We start from the raw sequence: 20483 nt of genomic DNA on the forward strand, positions 1-20483 counted from the left end.
TTTAATTGACAATTTTATCAGAAAAATGAAAATTACAACTCTATTTACTTAAATGAAAACAGAGGAGAGAGGTGGTTTTTTTTTCAGTCGCACCAGGTGGCATGCAGGATCTTAGTTCCCTGACCAGGGATCAAACCTGTGCTCCCTGCACTGGGAGTGTTGAGTCTTAACCACTTGACTGCCAGGCAAGTCCCAGAGATTCTTTATAGAGTGATCCAGAAATACATTATATTTTCTATATGATAATTATAATCTCTGTATATATATTATTTTGTGTACATTTGTTTAAGATCAAATTTGAGAGAAAAATTCCGATTATGCATTTTTAATACTGCCAGTTTAGCTTTTTACTTTTTAAAAAGAGCAGTTATATACCTCCTATCTATATAATTCAGTATCATTTTTGAATAATTACTGTATATATCAAATAACTCATCAAATCCCTTACTTCTATTTTAAACATAATAAATGAAATTTTAAACTACAGTTTAACAAGGCAGTACTAGGCAACATGAAATGTCATACTTTCTTTGAAATACCAATTAGTATTTCAAACCAATTAGTACTGGACATCAAAAACATGTAGGGAAACAAAAGTCAGTAGGAATTCACTATCACAGCAACACAGTTTTACATTATCAGGTCCTCTATAGCTATCAACTGAGAACAAGATTACTAAGCTTTTGCATAAATATATACTCACCCTTCCAGCTCCATCCATTGCAAGAATGCAAATTTTTTGACCCCCATTTTCTTTCAGATGTACAGGATCAACTTTGTATTCCATATGCCCCCCAGATACAAGAACCTTTTTCAAGTTCAGCTGTCTGAATGAAAAAAAAAATTCTCTATTAATATGTTTGCTATAATATACAAGCTCAATTTTAAAGAAATTACTATTCAAACAATAATTTAGGGTGATTGCTGTGAAAGATAAAGGAAGGTGATTTGACCTTTGGTATCCTTAGTCCCTCCTTTTATGAGTTTCCCCTACACAATGACCATTTCTTTCCATGGCAAGTTTATACCTACTCAGATACACATGCTATGTATCTAAAACCCCATGTACTAACATACACATTCTCCCCAGATTAAATAACTGGTAAGGCGAAAAAGCTCCTATATGTTATCTGCATTTTTAACAGAAAAAATTTAAACCTCAAAACAAAACAGAAATCCTTAATTTCAAATATGGACAACTTTAAATAGATATAGCTACCATTGGTATTGCTAATTTAATAACCCATCCACTAGCCAATTTATTACACATTTCATTATATCCACACATGTGATGCCTATGACATTGTGTGAAATCTACCTGCTACTACTCCAATGACTGTCCTTTCAGATATTTTTAAATGTTAAAAAATACTTAATTTTTATATCTTAAATAACTTAAAATATTGTATTTTTACATTTTATTTTTTAAAATAAAATGTAAAAATATTTTTAAAAAATTTTAAATGTTTTTCTTTTTAAAATTACTATGCTGTAACAAAAGAATTTTCTTAGGCAAAACATGGATGTAACATATCTATGTAACTTAAAGTTGTCAGGGTAAGTTTTATAAATGCAAAGTAAACACAAATTCTAACAATCCACAAATCATCTCATGCTCAGAAAGATACCTACATACTCAGTTCTAAGAAACATGTTTGATTACATTTTCATGTTTTTATAACTGAAACATGACCTTACAATCGATAACTTTCCAATTGTTACACACTGAAAATAAGTTGTGTATATCGACGGTTGACATCTTCCATTCAGAATGGTATCTGTTCATGAAGTTACCATCTAACTGACATTTAGCAAAAGCACATTCTGTTGCATTTCAGTTCAACTCCCTGATTAGTTTAAAAGTTGGATTGCTACTCTCTAGAATTCCTACACTCACCTACTCCCACTAACTGAGCTATTGTACCTGTTAAAGATCTATTTCTCTACTTGTATTTATTACTACACTTATAATTAAATATGTAAACCAACAAAGTCATCTAAGAAGAACACTTTCTATAAAAGAATACTTTAAAATGATGCAAAAAATATGACAAGCAAAAAAATTACTGTCAAATCAGATATAGATTAACCAACTATATAAAATACTGAAAATGTATGAAAAATACAGGATTCTGCCCTTAACTTACTTAATAATTGCTTTTAAGCACTTGCTCCTTAAGTCATTCAAAATGAAATAATAGATAACACATTACAAATATGGTTTATGCACAAAAGACAGAACTCCAGCTAACTGACTCATCTATACTTAAACCTTAAGCTTTACAATTCCCTGCTTTAACTTACTTTTTGATTAGACAGCCAACTACTTGTTTACCACCTGTTACTATGCTATCAGATAACACCTGGCTGTACAAAAATATGAAAATACACCAATTAGGTATAAATACTTGGACTGAGTAGAGGGTACAGAATATGATTAACAATGTTTTTAAATAAATGTGTAATATATAAAGGCTATACATGAACCAAGGATGATTGTGTCACAAACCGAGAATTATGATCAATCTAGTTCTGTGCACCTGAAGCATAAAAACGGGAAACTCACAGGTCATATTTAACCATGTGTTATCTTAATTCAGAAATACCCTTTACAACCCCACAAAGAACTTTTACATATATTTACTGAATATTTGCCAAAAGATTACCATCTTAGGCAAAATCTTTTGACTTTCCCACCATTCAATGTTCCCATTTGACACTTCAGAGAATAACACGGAGCTGAAACTCAGATATTTGCTGGAAGAGTTGAATTATTAAGGTATGTTTCTTTCACAGAAATATACATACTTAGAAGCCAGCTTCTTGCACTGATAGTCTGCAAGTAAGTAAATATCTCCTTTTGTGGTAACACAGACAGTAGCCCCATCACTGGCAGCAACCAAAGACAGAGTGATGTCCTTATGATGAAGGGCAGAGACTTGACGAGGAGCAGTTACACACTTTTCTCCATTGGGATCTAGTAAATAACCTAAAAAATAACATAAACAAATCACAAAATATCCATTTTAAGATTTATTTATTTTTCAGATACTGTCATCCTGGATTTCTTACCCAGTTGTCCACCATTTAGTCCCATAGTGTAAACAGCTTCTCTAGTCCACAGCACGGTATGAAACCTGCCTGCTGCTACTCCAATGATTGTCCTTCCTTTCAGATACTTTGCTTGCATCTATTCAAAAGACAAGTAAGGCTTCAGCTTATTATGTATCTATAAACTAACAGAATTTTGCAAAAGATCCAGCAGACCAGGGTAGCCAATACAGGGCATACTTGCTGCCAGTAACCCCTTCAAGTGCTAACGGCAGTCATCACCAATAGATCTCAGCACTAATACTGACCCCAACTCCTCTCAGAACATAAGACATTTTGATGCAGCCACCTTAAGACAGCAGTTTTAACATATAAAAAACTTTATACACACCAAATCATTAAACACTTGTTAACAAGCAATACACAAAACAAGCATTCTGATTCGTATTAGAAAACATGGTACTTTTACATTTGACATGTCCAGTCTCTCCACAGTAACACTGCTGACGGTTTGAACCAGATGATTGCTGTGGGGGACTGCGTTGAGCATCATAGGAGGTTCGGCAGCATCCCTGGCCTCTGTCTACCAGATGTCAGTACCACTAACCCCACTCCTACCCTCCAGCTGTAACAACCAAAACTGTCTCTAGACATTGCCAAATGGTCTGGGGCACAAATCTGCCCACACTTAAGAACACTGCATGTGTCTGTAACAAGCCACAGCTCCAGGACAGCCACACAAAGAGAATGAAAAGGTGAGTAAAAGCTACCATTCCTAAAGAAGTCTACAATATGATTAAATATCTACAAATTCCACAGTTGGTTGAGGAAAATGGATCTTTAAGTACCACAGATCGGAAACTACCTCTAATTATCTTGGAGTAATTACTATTGATTCACTAGCCATCCAGAATGCAAAAGCATTGGATTTTAAAGCTTTATTAATAAAAAATGTATATCTAATAATCATTTTAAATCCAGAGAATTAAACCAGTAAAGAAATTTCATACCAGAAATGCAAAATTTTATGAGTTGAAAATACATGTGTTATAGATGATTCTGCTGCTGCTGCTGCTACTAAATCACTTCTGTCGTGTCCGACTCTGTGCGACCCTATGGACAGCAGCTCACGAGGCTCCTCTGTCCCTGGGATGCTCCAGGCAAGAATACTGGAGTGCGTTGCCATTTCCTTCTCCAATAGATGATTCTAGTAATATATTAATTTAAAACACCAGTCCTGTCCTGTGTACTAGGTCCCTGAAGTTGAGGAAAGGCCACCTTCTGCTGGTAGTTGTACAAAAGAAAAAGGGACAATAGAACACGGAACAGTGGCTTTCAGGCTTATATTCCCTCAAACTTGCCAGGTGTGATTTCTGTGCAGAGACAGCGTGACCACAAAGCCATAAGCTTAAGCTTCTGGGTAACTCATTTGCATGGCCCATTTTTTACTTATAAAAAATTTGTTTTTTTTTTAAGGAGGGCCTCAAAATTAAGCTTCAAACCCCAAATATCTGGATCCCCCTCTGCAAAATATCTGGATCCCCCTCTGCAAAATATCTGGATCCCCCTCTGCTTGTGACCACTTGTAAGTTGAATCAAAGGCAGTTTGTTGCCTAATATCCCAAGTGCTTTCTTTCTCACTCCAAACAAATTTTACTTTGTACTATTTGTACAATTTCTCCTGTGAAAAATAAAATATATATCATTGAAGAAACATATACCATTGACTATAGGTAAAATAAGTTGCTCTTATCAACACCTTCTATCTTTTTGTCCATGTAGGTTTTATGGCAATGGTCACATAATGTTTAAAAAAGAGAAGTTTACCTGTCTGGGTACATTACAACTGGAAGGTGGAGGAATGAGTCCTAATTGATGAAAAATATTTAGACCAAATGTATAAACACATCCATCTTCAGTTAATACAACAGTATGATCCTTAGCAGCTGCTACTTGAGAACAATTGTGCCCACTCAGTCCTTCCACAAGCCTAGGGACCTACAAAATAAAATTAAATTTGGCATATTACATTAATCATTTATATAAAATATACAAATAGAATCCGAGGATATTACATCCCAAATGACATGACTGCTATATGGCTGTATCAATCAGAGGCAAACTCTACAATTCAACGAGGGGGATGAATTTAATAGGACACGGACATTGCTTTATAAATAAAATACAAAATCCCAGTGAGACATCTGAATAAAACAACTGGATTCGATAAATGATTTTGAGCCCTTATCATATGTCATACACTAAGTGCAAATTTGTTTGGCCTGAACAAAGGGCACTCTTTAACCAAAGTATTCACTGGTGGAGTGAAACAATAAATAAAAATACAGGAATCAACACAGCCCTTTAATGAATACCAAAAGATATTATATTACTTTAAACTCATCTGTTCTGGGTTCAAATCTTAATCCAGCCATTTACCAGCTGCTGCTGCTACTGCTAAGTTGCTTCAGTTGTGTCCGACTCTGTGCGGCCCCATAGACGGCAGCCCACCAGGCTCTGCCGTCCCTGGGATTCTCCAGGCAAGAACACTGGAGTGGGTTGCCATTTCCTTCTCCAATGCATGAAAGTGAAAAGTGAAAGTGAAGTTGCTCAGTCACATCCGACTCTTAGCGACCCCCATGGACTGCAGCCCACCAGGCTCCTCCATCCATGGGATTTTCCAGGCAAGAGTATTGGAGTGGGGTGCCATTGCCTTCTCCACATTTACCAGCTATTTGATCTCAAAAAAATCTCTTCTCTCATTTTCTTCATCTGAACACAAAATAATAATAGTATTTTGGGTGATAGTAAGATCAATATAAAGAGTAAATGAGTTGGTAAGCACAAAACAACCATCTCTGGCTCAGAGTAAACAACTGATAAATGGCTATTGTCATTATGTATAAAATGAAGATAATAAGGCTATAACTTCACAAGGCTGTTTAAGGCTTAAATCAAGGTAACAATACTAAATGGAAAGCATAAACAATGCCTAGCACATAATATACCCTTCAAATAATAGAAGCAATTATCATAGCTCTCTCTCCTTTTAAAAGACCTCTTAATCGATGAATATGCCAGCAGTCCCCTCAAAAAAAACCTTTCTTAAAAATAAACTAGTAAGGTATTTTCCTGAATGTAATGATTATTAGGTTTTCCCAATTAGCACTATATTTCAGTAGCTGACTCAATTTTGTGATTATATAATGAAAATATTGGCTTAATTTTTAGACTACAAATACCTTAATGAGAAGTTAAAAATGAATAAATCCTGGACTACAACAGGAAAAATGTTTTACAATTAGTAAACTCCTTTTAAAATCTCAACTATGGAAATATTTTAAAGCTTATTTATATACTATATCTCCTGATTCAATACTTGCTATAAGAAAAAAATTTTTGATGCTTTAGAATTTTACATATTTAAATCTTTATTTTAAACACAATATACCAGGAAAGTAACTAATCTTTTAAAATTAATTATCGTTGATATACTATTGATATACAGTTGGTATACTATTTTCTCCTTTCAGTTAGTTTAAAAAATGAAATTTAGTTAAGTGAAGCTTCCAATCTATCAAATTTTACCAAAGTTACCTAAACTGTATAGTGACATTTCAATTACCAAGCATGTCTGTTCATCTCCATGGCCTAATCGTCCTCCAGGACCATGACCACAGGTGTAAACCTGCCCTTTCTGTGACAGAAACACTGAGTGAAATTTACAAAGCACCACCTATAGAAAAACAAAGAGAATATTATTAAATGTCTCTGTATAAAGTATGCTTTATTTTGTAAAACAGAAATAACAGAATATTACTAATTGTTTAAGCTAGATAATGGGTACATCAGAATTCAGTACACTATTCTCTCTACTTCGTACATGTTTAAACTTTTCTGAAATAAAAATTTAAAATATACACTGGTCTATTTTAAAACTAAGTCTAAAAACACCGATATATGGAGGGAAAAATTTAGATGGAATTAAGCACGTGTAACCCAGAAGAGACTAAACAAAGGAAAATACAAAAAGTAACCGTTTTCCAATTTCATAAAATCCCACATCACAAGAATTGAACAGAATAAAATATGAAGCATAAAGATTACCAAATAGTGATATACTACTAAAGAAAACAGTAGAAATGCTGTAAGAATATTTTTTCCAAAATCACCTACACAGAGGGAGTGGTAGGTAAACAGTATGTCTTTTTTATATCTCTGAAATGTTTAATATATCTTTAATAACATTATAAGGCTTTAAATAATTTATACTGATTTTCAAGCTTTTTTCAAGGCATCATCAGTACACTCATTTTACCTAAATTCTATTTAAAAATCCTTTATCTTTAAAAAATTTGCATTTGTATCTCTTATGCTATCCATAAATATTTCTAACTTAGGACATTAAAAAAGGATTAAGAAATTTAAAAATCCTAGAATTGTTTATAAGAATATTATAAGCTGAACTGCAAGTGCTATTTACACATATCCTTAACCACTTGGCAAATTCTGTAAATACTTTTTTATAGAACTTGTATTTTACAGAAGAAAGTTTATCAAAGACTCTGGGTCTTTGATTAAAGGAAAAAAGTCACTTATTTAGCTGTACCACAAACATCTAGAAAGTCTAAAAATAAAATAAAATAAATTTTATTCAAATTTGTAATACAAAGTTAAAATCTTAAAGGAAATATTATTTTATGAAACTAGAAATAATACATTTTGTTCAATGCTATATTCCACCATTAGAGCACCTCTGTAATTTCCAACTTCAGCTTCCTTGGTGGCTCAGTGGCAAAGAATCTGCCTGTCAATGCAGGGTTCAATCCCTGGGTAAGAAAGTGCCCCTGGAGAAGGAAATGGCAACCCACTCCATTATTCTTGTATGGCAACTCCCATGGACAGAGAAAACCTGGCGGGCTACAGTTCACGGGGTCTCAAAAGAGTCAGACACGGCTTAACAACTAACAACATCAAACAACCAACACCAGAGTATAAGACCTTCAACTTTAAAACCTCTGAATTTTTTAAAGAGGCAACTGATCATGGATTTTCATCTTAATCATCAGGAATACATTATGCTGATAACAATAAAAAATCTCTGTCCCACGGCAGTCAATTCATCTGGTACGACAGAATTAGCTGTTTTTCAGTGAGTAATGGAGTTGTCTACATAAGCAGGCACTCGGTAAATAGTGCCAAAATCTTGCTTCCTTTTTTCTTACTAATTTACACTGCTTTCCTTCCTCTCAAACCTATCCATAATGTTTGTTTCAACCCTTATTTTGTGGTTAAAACAAAAAAATCCTTTATCTTAATTTCTTCACAAAATACTTAAGTGTCCTTGTCTTAACTGAAATGTAGCTTTGTCTTCATGTACAGTTTCATCCTTAACCCTACCAAGTGGAATATGCTCAATTCTTCTATAGCACATGTATCTTAGGATCAGAAGGTACACTCAGCCAGCCCATTTCCTGATGCCTCCATGATTCCTTCCCATTTGTGTAAAAATCTCTGCTCCTGAAAAATCTTACCTCACCAAATCTGACTGTATCTTGTACCAAGTCAGAAAAAGACAAGAGGGGCCTTTGTAAGTGCCTCAACTCTGATCAATCATTCGTGGCTGCTGACAGGTGAATTCTGAGGACTTGTCCCAATTCACTTTAAAACAGAGAGGCGGGGAAGAGAGTGGGACTGAAGGAGGAGGGGAGAGGAAGTGTGCACTGCGACTGATCAGCAATGTCTACCGAAAGCTTTTAAGAATGTGAGAAAGAACAGCCAGCCCTGCTCTAACAGTTTCCCTCACGTTCTCCAGAGACTCTTACCCCAGGCTTAAGACTCTGGTCTGTCCCAAGTCCTTTCAGCATCCTCAATTCCTCCCAAGTCTTTGTATTAATTGATGGCTAGCCAGAATCAGGACACCTGATCTGAAGAATAGAGCACAGTCCACTTGGTAGGGTTAAGGATGAAACCGTGTACACAAAGACACAGCTACACTTCAGTTAAGACAAAGACACCTAGTACTTTGTGAAGAAACTACGGATGTAAAGGATTTTTTTTTTTTTTTTACAAACACTATGGATAGGTTTGAGAGAAGGAAAGCAGTATTTGGCACTATTTACTGAGTGCCTGGTTATATAGACAGCCCCATTACCCCTGATGCCTCCATTGCTCCTTCACATTTGTGTAAAAATCTCTGCTCCTAAAAAACCTCCCCTCACCAAATCGGACTGTATCTTGTACCAAGTCAGAAAAGGAAAACAGGTGCCTTTCTAAGCTCTCAGGACACCACTCTACTCTCCTTGTTTCGTCACTCTTTATCCTCCTGTGGGCTCCTATTCTTGCCCTCTCAAATTTTAATATTCTCTTGGGTTTAACTCTTCTATTACGTTTTAAATTGCTAATCGTGATACCAGTGACTTCTGGTGTGAAAAAGTGTCCTACACAGCCCTAAATATGGTGGCTATATAATTTATCATCCAAATAATTGGGGGAATAAAAGGGGATGACAGTTATGATTACATCAGGGGGAAGAAAACGGAGGAAAGAACTCAGCAGACATATTCTGAGGTATAATTTTCGGATTTAGAAAATGAGACTTATAGCTTTAAAAATTATTAAGTAGAGGTTGCTTGCTGCTGCTGCTGCTAAGTCACTTCAGTCGTGTCCGACTCTGTGTGATCCCATAGACGGAAGCCCACCAGGCTCCCCCTTCCCTGGGATTCTCCAGGCAAGAACACTGGAGTGGGTTGCCATTTCCCTCTCCAATGTGTGAAAGTGAAAAGTGAAAGTGAAGTCGCTCAGTCGTGTCCGACCCTTAGCGACCCCACGGACTGCAGCCTACCAGGCTCCTCCATCCATGGGATTTTCTAGGCAAGAGTACTGGAGTGGCTTGCTATTGCCTTCTCCAGAGGTTGCTTAGGAGTGGCAAAATTAACACTTCACTTAAACTTAGAAACTTTGAAGACTAGCCAGAGTGCAACTAAAATGAAGCTCAAAAGGAAGAAACAGAGGTTAGAGATACACACAGATACAGAGCATTATAGAAAAAGATGAGTAGGTCAATAGTAGCAAAATCCACTGAAGAGGGAGATAATCAGAATTATGATATAAGGACAAAGGCAAAACTTTTACAATTATCAATTAAAATTTTACAATTACTTATATTTAACAACTCAGGTTCACTTACCTAAAGCTAATAACAAACTGAGTTTCAACAACAAATTCACTTGAGAAACAATTTGAAGAACTCTAGATGGAAAAAAAAGCTAGAAAATCCAACCGAAGTTCTACCCTTAAAAAACCACTATCTGTATAACGCCTTCTAACTTCTACTGCTCCTTACACAAATGTGAACGTCACTCAGTTGTGTCTGACTCTTTGTGACCCTGTGGACAGTAGCCCACCAGGCACCTCTGTCCATGGAATTCTCCAGGCAAGAATACTGCACAAACATCTCATAGTTTTATGATACTTTACACAGTCTAACTATGATTAAGACTAACAAAATCTTAAAAGAATTAGTAAAATACCTGCTTGATATAAATCCCACTCCTGGAGAACAGATCCACCAACTCTGGATGATGTTTGCTATTCTGGCTTCCATGACCCAGGGTGAAATTTGTATTATCTCCCCAAGTGTAGACATCTGTAGGATCTAAAATGAAAATTAGTTTTTATATTCTATCACATTTTAAACAAGTATCAGTGTTGTTTAATTACATACTGAACTAATCAGTTTACTTCAAACATGACTCTTTACAAAAACTAACCTACTGTATTTAGAAAGATACTACCAAAATTTTCTTTTCAATTATCCATCTATTAATCTATTATAACACTCTAGAAACAGAAATCAGAAGATCCAAATCAGCACAGGCCTGTCTCACCAAAGGCAATTTAACATGTTAAAACCTTGTTTCTTTAGCAGCTAAGGTTTAACTGCCAAATGAGTAAAATACCACCTGCTATATTCACTTAGCTCTCATGAAAATACTACATGTAACTATTTAAATGTAGAATGTCATTAAAATGTTTCATATATGCAGGTTCTAAATGAAGCACATGGTATTAGTTTCTATTATTACATAAACATTATTTTCCAATAGTTTGCTCTTGATAGATGCAAAATCACACTAGGGATGAGGGTAACAAAAATGAAACTGGGATAAAAATCACAGCTAATTATGATATAAATCTTCATTTTTATTGTGGGACACTTATCAAGTTCTTGAATGGAATAAAAACTGTAACTTACAATACAGTGTTCAAGACAGAAATAAAATGAAGAACATGTCCTTACCTAGCTTGCTCGTTAGTTAAAAAGGACATTAACTAGTGCCCCCATTTATATCACTTCTTCTTTTTGATCAATTTACATTCACAAAGCTCACAGGGCAAAAAAATTTAAAAGATAAGTGCCATCACAAGAATGAACATGTGGATAGAAGAATCACTTCCTTTCCCTTCGACCTCAAACGCTGTCCTTTCTCAATGCACATCAGCCACTTTACAGTAGGCACAATTCTAGCTGCCTTTATTTGTTGTTCAGTCACAGTCATGACCGACTTCTTTGTGACCCCATGGACTGCAGCATGCTGGGCTTCCCTGTCCTTCTCTATCTCCTGGAGCTTGCTCAAACTCATGTCCATGGAGTTGGTGATGCCAGCCAACCATCTCATCCTCTGTCGTCCCCTTCTCCTCCCGCCTTCAATCTTTCCCAGCAGCAAAGTCTTTTCTAACAAGTCAGCTCCTCACATCAGGAAGCCAAAGTACTGGAACTTCAGTTTCAGCATCAATCCTTCCAATGAATGTTCAGGACTGATTTCCTTTAGGATGGACTGGTTGGATCTCCCTAGAGTCCAAGGGACTCTCAAGAGTCTTCTCCAACACCACACTTCAAAAGCACCAATTCTCCAGGACTCGGCCTTCTTCACAGTCCAACTCTCACATCCATACATGACTATTGGAAAAACCATAGCTTTGACTAGACGAACCATTGCTGGCAAAGTAATGTCTCCATTTTTCCCCATCTATTTCCCATGAAGTGATAGAACTGGATGTCATAATCTTAGCTTTGTGAATGTTGAGCTCTAAGCCAACTTTTTCACTCTCTTCTTTTACTTTCATCAAGAGGTTCTTTAGATCTTCTTCGCTTTCTGCCTTAAGGGCAGTGTCATCTGCATATCTGAGGTTATTTCTCCCGGCAATCTTGATTCCAACTTATGCTTCATCCAGCCTGGTATTTCACATGATGTACTCTGCGCAGAAGTTAAATAAGCAGGGTGACACTATACAGCCTTGATGTACTCCTTTCCCAATTTGGAACCAGTTCATTGTTCCATGTCCAGCTCCTACTGTTGCTTCTTGACCTGCATACAGATTTCTCAGGAGGCAGGTAACGTGGGCTGGTATTCCCATCTCTTTAAGAATTTTCTAGTTTGTCATTCACATGGTCAAAGGCTTTAGCGTAGTCAATGAAGCAGAAGTAGATGTTCTGGAATTGTCTTGCCTTTTTTATGGTCCAATGGATGTTGGCAATTTGATCTCTGGTTCCTCTGCCTTTTCTAACATCTGGAAGTTCACATACTGTTGAAGCCTAGCTTGGAGAATTTTGAGCATTACTTTGCTAGCATGTGAAATGAGTGCAATTGTGTGGTAGTTCACACATTCTTTGGCATTGCCTTTCTTTGGGATTGGAATAAAAACTGCCCTTTTCCAGTCCTGTGGCCACTGCTGAGTTTTCCAAATTTGCTTGAGTACAGCACCTTAACAGCATCATCTTTTAAAATTTGAAGTAGCTCAGCTGGAATTCCATCATCTCCACTAGCTTTGTTCATAGTGATGCTTCCTAAGGCCCACTTGACTGCACTCCAAGATATCTGGCTCTAGGTGAGTGATCACACCATCGTGATTATCTTGGTCTTTTGTACAGCTCTTCTGTATATTCTTGCCACCTCTTCTTAATATCTTCGGCTTCTGTTAAGTCCGTACCATTTCTGTCCTTTATTGTGCCCATCTTTGCATGCAATGTTCCCTTGGTATCTCTAATTTTCTTGAAGAGAGCTCTAGTCTTTCCCATTCTATTGTTTTCCTCTATTCCTTTTCACTGATCACTGAGGAAGGCTTTCCTATCTCTCCCTGCTATCCTCTGTAACTCTGCACTCAGATGGGTATATCTTTCCTTTTCTCCTTTGACTTTTGCTTCTCTTCTTTTCTCAGCTATTGCAAGGCCTCCTCAGACAACCATTTTGCCTTTTTGCATTTCTTTTTCTTGGGGATGGTTTTGATCACCGCCTCTTATAGAATGTTACTAACCTCCAACCACAGTTCTTCAGGCACTCTGTCTGTCAGATCTAATCCCTTGAATCTATTTGCCATTTTCACTGTGTAGTTATAAGGGATTTGACTTAGGTGATACCTGAATGACCTAGTGGTTTTCCTTACTTTCTTCAAGGCTGTGTTGTCACTCTTATACACATAAATGTAGATTGAAATTAAAAAGTATAAAATAAACCTAAGTGTTGTGAAAGAAAACCAAAGTTATCAATTTATATATATTAGAGTAAAAGTCTTTGCAGATATCCACACACATATTTTCTCAGGTATTTTTATAATAATAAAATTTCATTAAAATTTTCTAAACATTACTTTAATGGAATATATTTATGGAATTTTCTTACCAGTATTTTTGAATACTACATGAGTTGGTCTATCCTTCATTACAAGATCCAAAGCTGACAAGCCTTCTTTATCTTGAATATACAGATTAACACCATGCTAAAAAAAGAAAAAATGTGCATAAAGATATACATATACATGCATATTTTTTAATCATTTACCTATAATCAGTAACATTTCCATTTATCAAGTCAGATGATCAAACTATAAAAGGCATTAAAAATAAACACCTAATAACAATTATCTCCTATGCTCATAAACATTTATTTCTCACACAGAAGAAAACTAAGAGAAATCAAATATCCAATTCTCGGTAGAATAAAAAACCATAAAATGTAAAGAAGCAACATTTAAAACCAAAATGAAACAAAAATCTAAATGAACTAGATATGAACGTTTTCTATGGCAACACAGGTCAGTTACTTAGAGGGCCCTAACTGTGAGTGTGTGTGTATATGTACACACACAATATTTTTTTTTTTATATTTAAAGAACAAATTCTACATTCAGATAAGGAGTGTAAAGATTTCTACACAATGGCAAACAATAGTTTTTACTTTTTGTATGTTTATTTTTTCAGATTTACTGTATATAATATGATCACCTATGCTCCATCTTTTTGACTTAAATTCTGTTATATCTATTACTGACATGAAGACAATTATATATTTTTATTTCTATTTGTGTGATTTATATCTTTCCACTTAAAATTTTCTACGTGAAATTTCAGAGCATTGTCTCATCACTTACAGTTAGACTGCGTCTTAAAAGTCACTGCTGAGGGCACAGGTTCAATCCCTGGTTGGGGAACTGAGATCCCATAAGACGTGTGGTGCAGCCATAAATAAATGTGAGAGTGTGCATTTGTGTGTTTTAAGAGTGAATTTAATCTATAGTTTTATATCTCCAGAATTTAAACGTGAAATAGAACATTTTCCATCCTATTTATTTAAGGCAGTTAGTACACCCTATCCTTAGTACATGCTGTCTTTTAAAATATAATGGGAGGAGAGGAGAAAATGCAATGTTCAATTCATATTACTATTACATTACAGCTTTTTAAATACAAAATGTACTCCTTTTCAAAAATGACCGTATTTGTTGACAGTTTAATAAGGCATTCAATGATTATTTTTTAATCTAAGTTTCTTTTTGTTAAGATTTACTATTTTGGCTGTGCTAGGTCCTCGTCGCTGTGCTCGGGCTCTCTCTAGTTGCAGGGAGCAGGGGCTACCCTTTGCCGTGGTGCATGTGCTTCTCACTGTGGCGGCTTCTCTGTTGCCCAGCAGGGACTAGAGGTGCATGGCCATCAGCAGCTGCGGCTTGCAGGCTCAGCAGTCATGGTGCGTGGCTTAGTCGCTCCGTGGCATGTGGGATATTCTGAGCAGGGATCATCCCCATGACCTCTGCACTGGCGGGTGGATTCTTAACAACTTAACACAGGGAAGCCCTCAAGAACTGTTTTAACTGATGTGAGTGATCACTGCCTATCCACACACACTGCAGTTATAGGTTGTGATGGAACCATGAAATTTTTAAAATTTAACCATAATATGTCAGAACGCTGTTTTGGGTTACTTAAGAAAGGGACTCTCCTATGTTATAACAATGAATTTGAATAAACTAAAATCAATTCTTCACAACGGAACCACCAGGGAAGCCCAGTCCATGGCGTTGCAAAAGAGATGGACACGACATAGCAACTAAACAGCAATACCAATTCTAACTTCAGTGTTCCAGACGGTAATGACAACTGATTTCACAAGGATTATCAATGAACAAAAACTACTCAAGATAGTGAGCTAACAAAACAAAATTCAGAAGTGATCTTTTAATAATATCTTAATAAATTTAAAAACATATGTTGCCTATTTTCCAAGTTAGATATAATAAATCCACATAGAAAGACCTGATTTTGACCTTTATAAGAGTAAAAAGGGCTGATTCCAGGGCAGTGTTCCAAGTTACAAATTTGACAAATAGGATCCCAGAAACTCAGATCCCTGCAGAGTTTACTTTACCAGTTTTACAAATTCATCCTAAACTTTACTGGACCCTAACTGCATCTTCTTAAGTAGCCCCAACTGCATAAAGGACTAGCAACATTTTTTTTGCCTTTGGAGTTCCCTAGATATAGTGGTCTCTGACACTTTTTAGTATGCTCACTTTAAATTCTAAATAGTGTGTAGTCTATCTTATTTATTTAAAGATCGACTCTTTATATATCCCCCAAAGAGGAGATAAATTCACCAGCTTACTAAATAGCATCTAAGCATAACAAAAAAACAAGCAAAAAAGGATTCCTTTTTTTTTCATTATAATATCTCTAGCACTGAGATCACTGCCTAATACACATCAGGCACTAAAGAAAAATTTCTGTTCCAAATACTTCACAAATAGTTATCATTTAGTCCACACAATCTTATGATTCAGCTAGTTCTTCCATAAGAAGTTTCTGCGGAGGGTTTTCATCTTTGGCAACTGGGAAGTGACAGCATGGGTGTAAATTTATTGTACAATTTTAGCACTTAATTTTAAAATTTCATACTATGAAGTTTGTATCAAATGTAATTCATTTAGAATGTGTTTTTCTGTATAGTCTCTTCCTGCTCATCCATAACACCCTAAATGCTAGAGTTGTCAGTAGAAGCAAAATTGACAACAAACACTTCTATCATTGCAGCCCTTCCAATTAAAGAAGAGTTAAAAAGGGAAAGGAAAGAAGTCTGGACTAAACAAATGCAGATGGATTATAGCAACATGGGAGTACTCAGTGGAAGAAAGAAGTTTCTATGGGATATTTTAGCAGTGAGAAGCATCCATGTTGGATGTCTATCACTAATCAGAAGGACGCTTGATGAAAACCAGACAGTCAAGCCAAGAGCAAGGTAGCCCAAGGCACAATGTCCTGGCCTCTCCTAGCCAAGGCAGCAAGGATGACTGGGATTTCTAAAGGTAAATGAAATCCAAAGGGAGGGAAGGTCCAAAATTCATACCAGAACCTATTTCAAACTGAAGACCCAAATTCTCACACCTGAATGGCAAACCCTAGAACAGCAGAAAACCGAAGGACATTCTCAAGCTTGAAAGGACTGGCAGTCATCCAATTTTCCAGCAGAAACTAAAGGGAAAGGGTAAAAGTAGAGCTGATAGATGCTTTAACTCTTATTAACCTAACTTTTGCTATAAAAGAGGTTATAATAAGAGAATTAAACTGATACCCAAAGGTTTCAGATATAATAGGAATTAACAGTACCATTTAATACTTAAGAAAAGTTTTTCTTCACTGAAACTCACTGGGGAAAAAAAATGAGGATGGTACTATCATTATCCTCTTTTTTATAGATGAAACTGAGGTTCAAAATTCAGTAACTCATCCAAGATGACTTGGTAAGTAGTAGACCTAGATGCTGCTGCTGCTGCTAAGTCACTTCAGTCGTGTCTGATGCTGTGCAACCCCACAGATGTCAGCCCACCAGGCTCCCCCATCCCTGGGATTCTCCAGGCAAGAACACTGGAGTGGGTCGCCATTTCTTTCTCCAATGAATGAAAGTGAAAAGTGAAAGTGAAGGTGCTCAGCCGTGTCTGACTCTTCGAGACCCCATAGACTGCAGCCTACCAGGCTCCTCCATCCATGGGATTTTCCAGGCAAGAGTACCAGAGTGGAGTGCCATTGCCTTCTCCAGTAGACTTAGACAGTTTAGCTCTAAAAAGGATATTTTGCTATTAATATATACTGAAAATCACTTTGATCAGTAAATGTTACTACCTAAAGACCACCATGCAAACAATTGTTTTGAAATCAAAAACAGAATATAAGCTCCCTAATGTCTTAGTATATTAAAAAGCAGACACATTACTTTGCCAACAAAGGTCCGTCGAGTCAAGGCTATGGTTTTTCCCGTGGTCACGTATGGATGTGAGAGTTGGACTGTGAAGAAAGCTGTTCGCCGAAGAATTGATGCTTTTGAACTGTGGTGCTGGAGAAGACTCTTGAGAGTCCATTGGACTGCAAGGAGATCCAACCAGTCCATTCTAAAGGAGATCAATCCTGGGTGTCCATTGGAAGGACTTATGCTAAAGCTGAAACTCCAATACTTTGGCCACCTCATGCGACGAGTTGACTCACTGGAAAAGACTCTGATGCTGGGAGGGATTGGGGTCAGGAGGAGAAGGGGACGACAGAGAATGAGATGGCTGGATGGCATCACCAACTCGATGGACGTGAGTTTGAGTGAACTCCAGGAGTTGGTGATGGACAGGGAGGCCTGGCGTGCTGTGATTCATGGGGTCACAAAGAGTCGGACACGACTGAGCAACTGAACTGAACTGAATGTCTTACAATGTGACCACAAGTTCCTGGAGGACAGGAACTGCTTTGTTCTCTGGTCCTCCACAAACACAACTGAATGCCTGTATGAAAACACACTGTGCAGCTAACTCATTATTTCTGACAGTTTTTTAACTTGCATTTATTAATGAAATGTTACCGGGGTATATCTTAAAACATTATTTGTCTAACCAGTACAACAAGCCTAGATTTAATCTACTTCATGGGAAATTTAAAATAAACTGATTCTGGGAAATCCCATGGACAGAGGAGCCTGGCGGGCTACAGTCCATGGAATTGCAAAGAGCCAGACACTACTGAGCAACTAACACTTTTTGGGCTTCCCAGGTGGTGCTAGCAGTAAAGAACCTACCTGCCAATGCAGGAGATTCCAGAGACATGGGTTCAATCCCTGGGTTGGGAAGATTCCGTGGAGGAGGAAATGGCAACCCACTCCAGTATTCTTGCCTGGAGAATCCCATGGACAAAGGAGCCTGGTATGCTATAGCCCACAGGGTCGCAAAGAACCGGACATGACTGAAGCGCCCTAGCACGCATGCAAAACTGATTCTGATTAATTCTTTAAACAACTATAAAAACTTTGCCTTTTCATACTATTTACAGACAGCAAGGAGGTCAAACCAGTCAATCCTAAAGGAAATCATCCCGGAATATCCAAGGGAAGGCCTGATGCTGAAGTCCCAATACTTTGGCCATCTAATGCAAAGAGCCAACTCACTGGAAAAGACCCTGATGCTGGGAAAGATTGAGGGCAGGAGGAGGAGGAGGCTGCAGGGGAAAAGATGGTTAGACAGCATCACTGACTCAATGGACATGAATTTGAGCAAACTCTGGGAGATACTGAAGGACAGGGAAGCCTGGTGTGCTACAGTCCATGGGGTCACAAAGTGTTGGACACGACTCAGTGACTGAACGAAAACAACAATAAAAACTTAATCCCTAACCAAACAAGAAATGAACACACTACTCAAATCAGAGTCCTTATATGATTTCAATAACTCTTGCCCTTTTAAAGTAGCCAATGATATAGTTATAGAAAAGGAAACCATACTTCTTAAAAATACTGAAAGATATACAGTACTGTGTAAATGACAAAATGTCTGGGATTTACTTTAAAATAACATGGGGTGGAGAAAGTCAGTGGAGAGGTATTAAATATGTAACACAAAATTGGCCAACAGTTTACATTTTAAACTTTAGTATATGCTTAGAATTTCACAACATAAAAGGTTTAAATTAAAAGGATATATGAGATTTGAATTCTAAAAATGGTTACAATAGTAAAAGATATCAAGTTCTTATCAATTGATAAGAACGCCAATCTCTTCGTGGAGATTAAGAAAAACACATGCCAGATAGAAAAGTTTTAAAAGAACAAAAGGCACTTACCTTCAGTAGAGACCAAACACAATCAATATGTCCATAAAAAATGCTTCTATGCAAAGCTGTCCATCCTGACTCCTTGTCTTTCACCAAGGGATCCACTCCTTTCTCAATAAGCCAATCTAACACTCCTTTTTTTCCACAGGAGGAAACCAGGTGGAGCGCATTCCGGCCAAAGGCATCCTTGATGGTTGCAGCATTGTAACAATGACTGGAGAGAAAGGCCTTAATCTGGTTTTCACTCCCCTTCGTTACCACAGAAAGGACATCCAAAGCATGCGTCAGGGAGCGACACTTTGATGTGCAGTCAGGGATGGAAGAATTCATCCTAATTGTTTTTAGGGAGCTTCCTTCTTCAGAATAGTCAGATAATTTTAAAAAATGAAAAAGCCAGGCCACAAAGGTGCTATTCAGAAAGACTGATAGAGAATAAACGGCCTGTTTAGGGTTATAATTTAAATCCTCCTGGCAACAGTATAAAACTATATAGATTTGTACAATGTATTTTGGCATTTAAATCAAAAAATTATAAATAGCTCTATAAATTTTATATCAAATACAAGTTCTTTCTTTAAAAAAGAAAACTTTGCACAGTTTATAAATTATTCCTGGAGTCAAGCACCAAGGGGGAGTGAGGAGGGGAACTCCCCCTCCACACTGTTTGATCCTTTTAAATATCCATAATTGCAAGGGTGACCTGTAAGAGAAGGAGGAACAAAGTAAAAAATACAGAATCTCTCTCTTACTCTTCTCAAGTATTTTACAATACAATTTTCCCCCTATTTAAGTGCCTCTGATTCCTACTTTCAAAAGCAAGCAAGCAAATCAATGACAGGCTGACTTTAGTTGCTCCTCCTCCCCTGTGATACTCTCCGTATGGAATTTGTGCAAAGTAAGAGATTCACTGACAAAAGCTCGGCCTCCTCTCCCAGTTTTGACGAGGGAGGTGAGTTCTGCTTAACTATAAGCCTGTCTGAAAGGTGGCTCCATTCACCCCCACCGAGAAAATTGACGAGGA

General features: G+C 36.9%; 1 protein-coding gene across 2 annotated transcripts in view; it reads right to left on the reverse strand.

Moving 5' to 3' along the window:
• Nucleotides 1-20483, reverse strand: part of IBTK (inhibitor of Bruton tyrosine kinase) — a 104107-nt gene that overhangs the window by 72318 nt on the left and 11306 nt on the right. For both annotated transcript variants that reach the window (XM_055432827.2, XM_055432826.2), the window contains exons 2-9: nucleotides 19472-20162; nucleotides 13734-13830; nucleotides 10584-10708; nucleotides 6677-6787; nucleotides 4879-5049; nucleotides 3073-3190; nucleotides 2809-2989; nucleotides 704-827 (exon numbers count right to left, since the gene is read on the reverse strand). In XM_055432827.2, coding sequence (XP_055288802.2) covers nucleotides 704-827; nucleotides 2809-2989; nucleotides 3073-3190; nucleotides 4879-5049; nucleotides 6677-6787; nucleotides 10584-10708; nucleotides 13734-13830; nucleotides 19472-19978 — 1434 coding nt within the window. In that variant the 5' untranslated portion in view covers nucleotides 19979-20162. The remainder of the gene's footprint in view (nucleotides 1-703; nucleotides 828-2808; nucleotides 2990-3072; nucleotides 3191-4878; nucleotides 5050-6676; nucleotides 6788-10583; nucleotides 10709-13733; nucleotides 13831-19471; nucleotides 20163-20483) is intronic.

The sequence above is a fragment of the Moschus berezovskii genome, chromosome 10 (assembly GCF_049115385.1).
Source record: "Moschus berezovskii isolate FMDL1 chromosome 10, NW_MosBer_1.0, whole genome shotgun sequence".
Lineage (NCBI taxonomy): Eukaryota > Metazoa > Chordata > Mammalia > Artiodactyla > Moschidae > Moschus > Moschus berezovskii.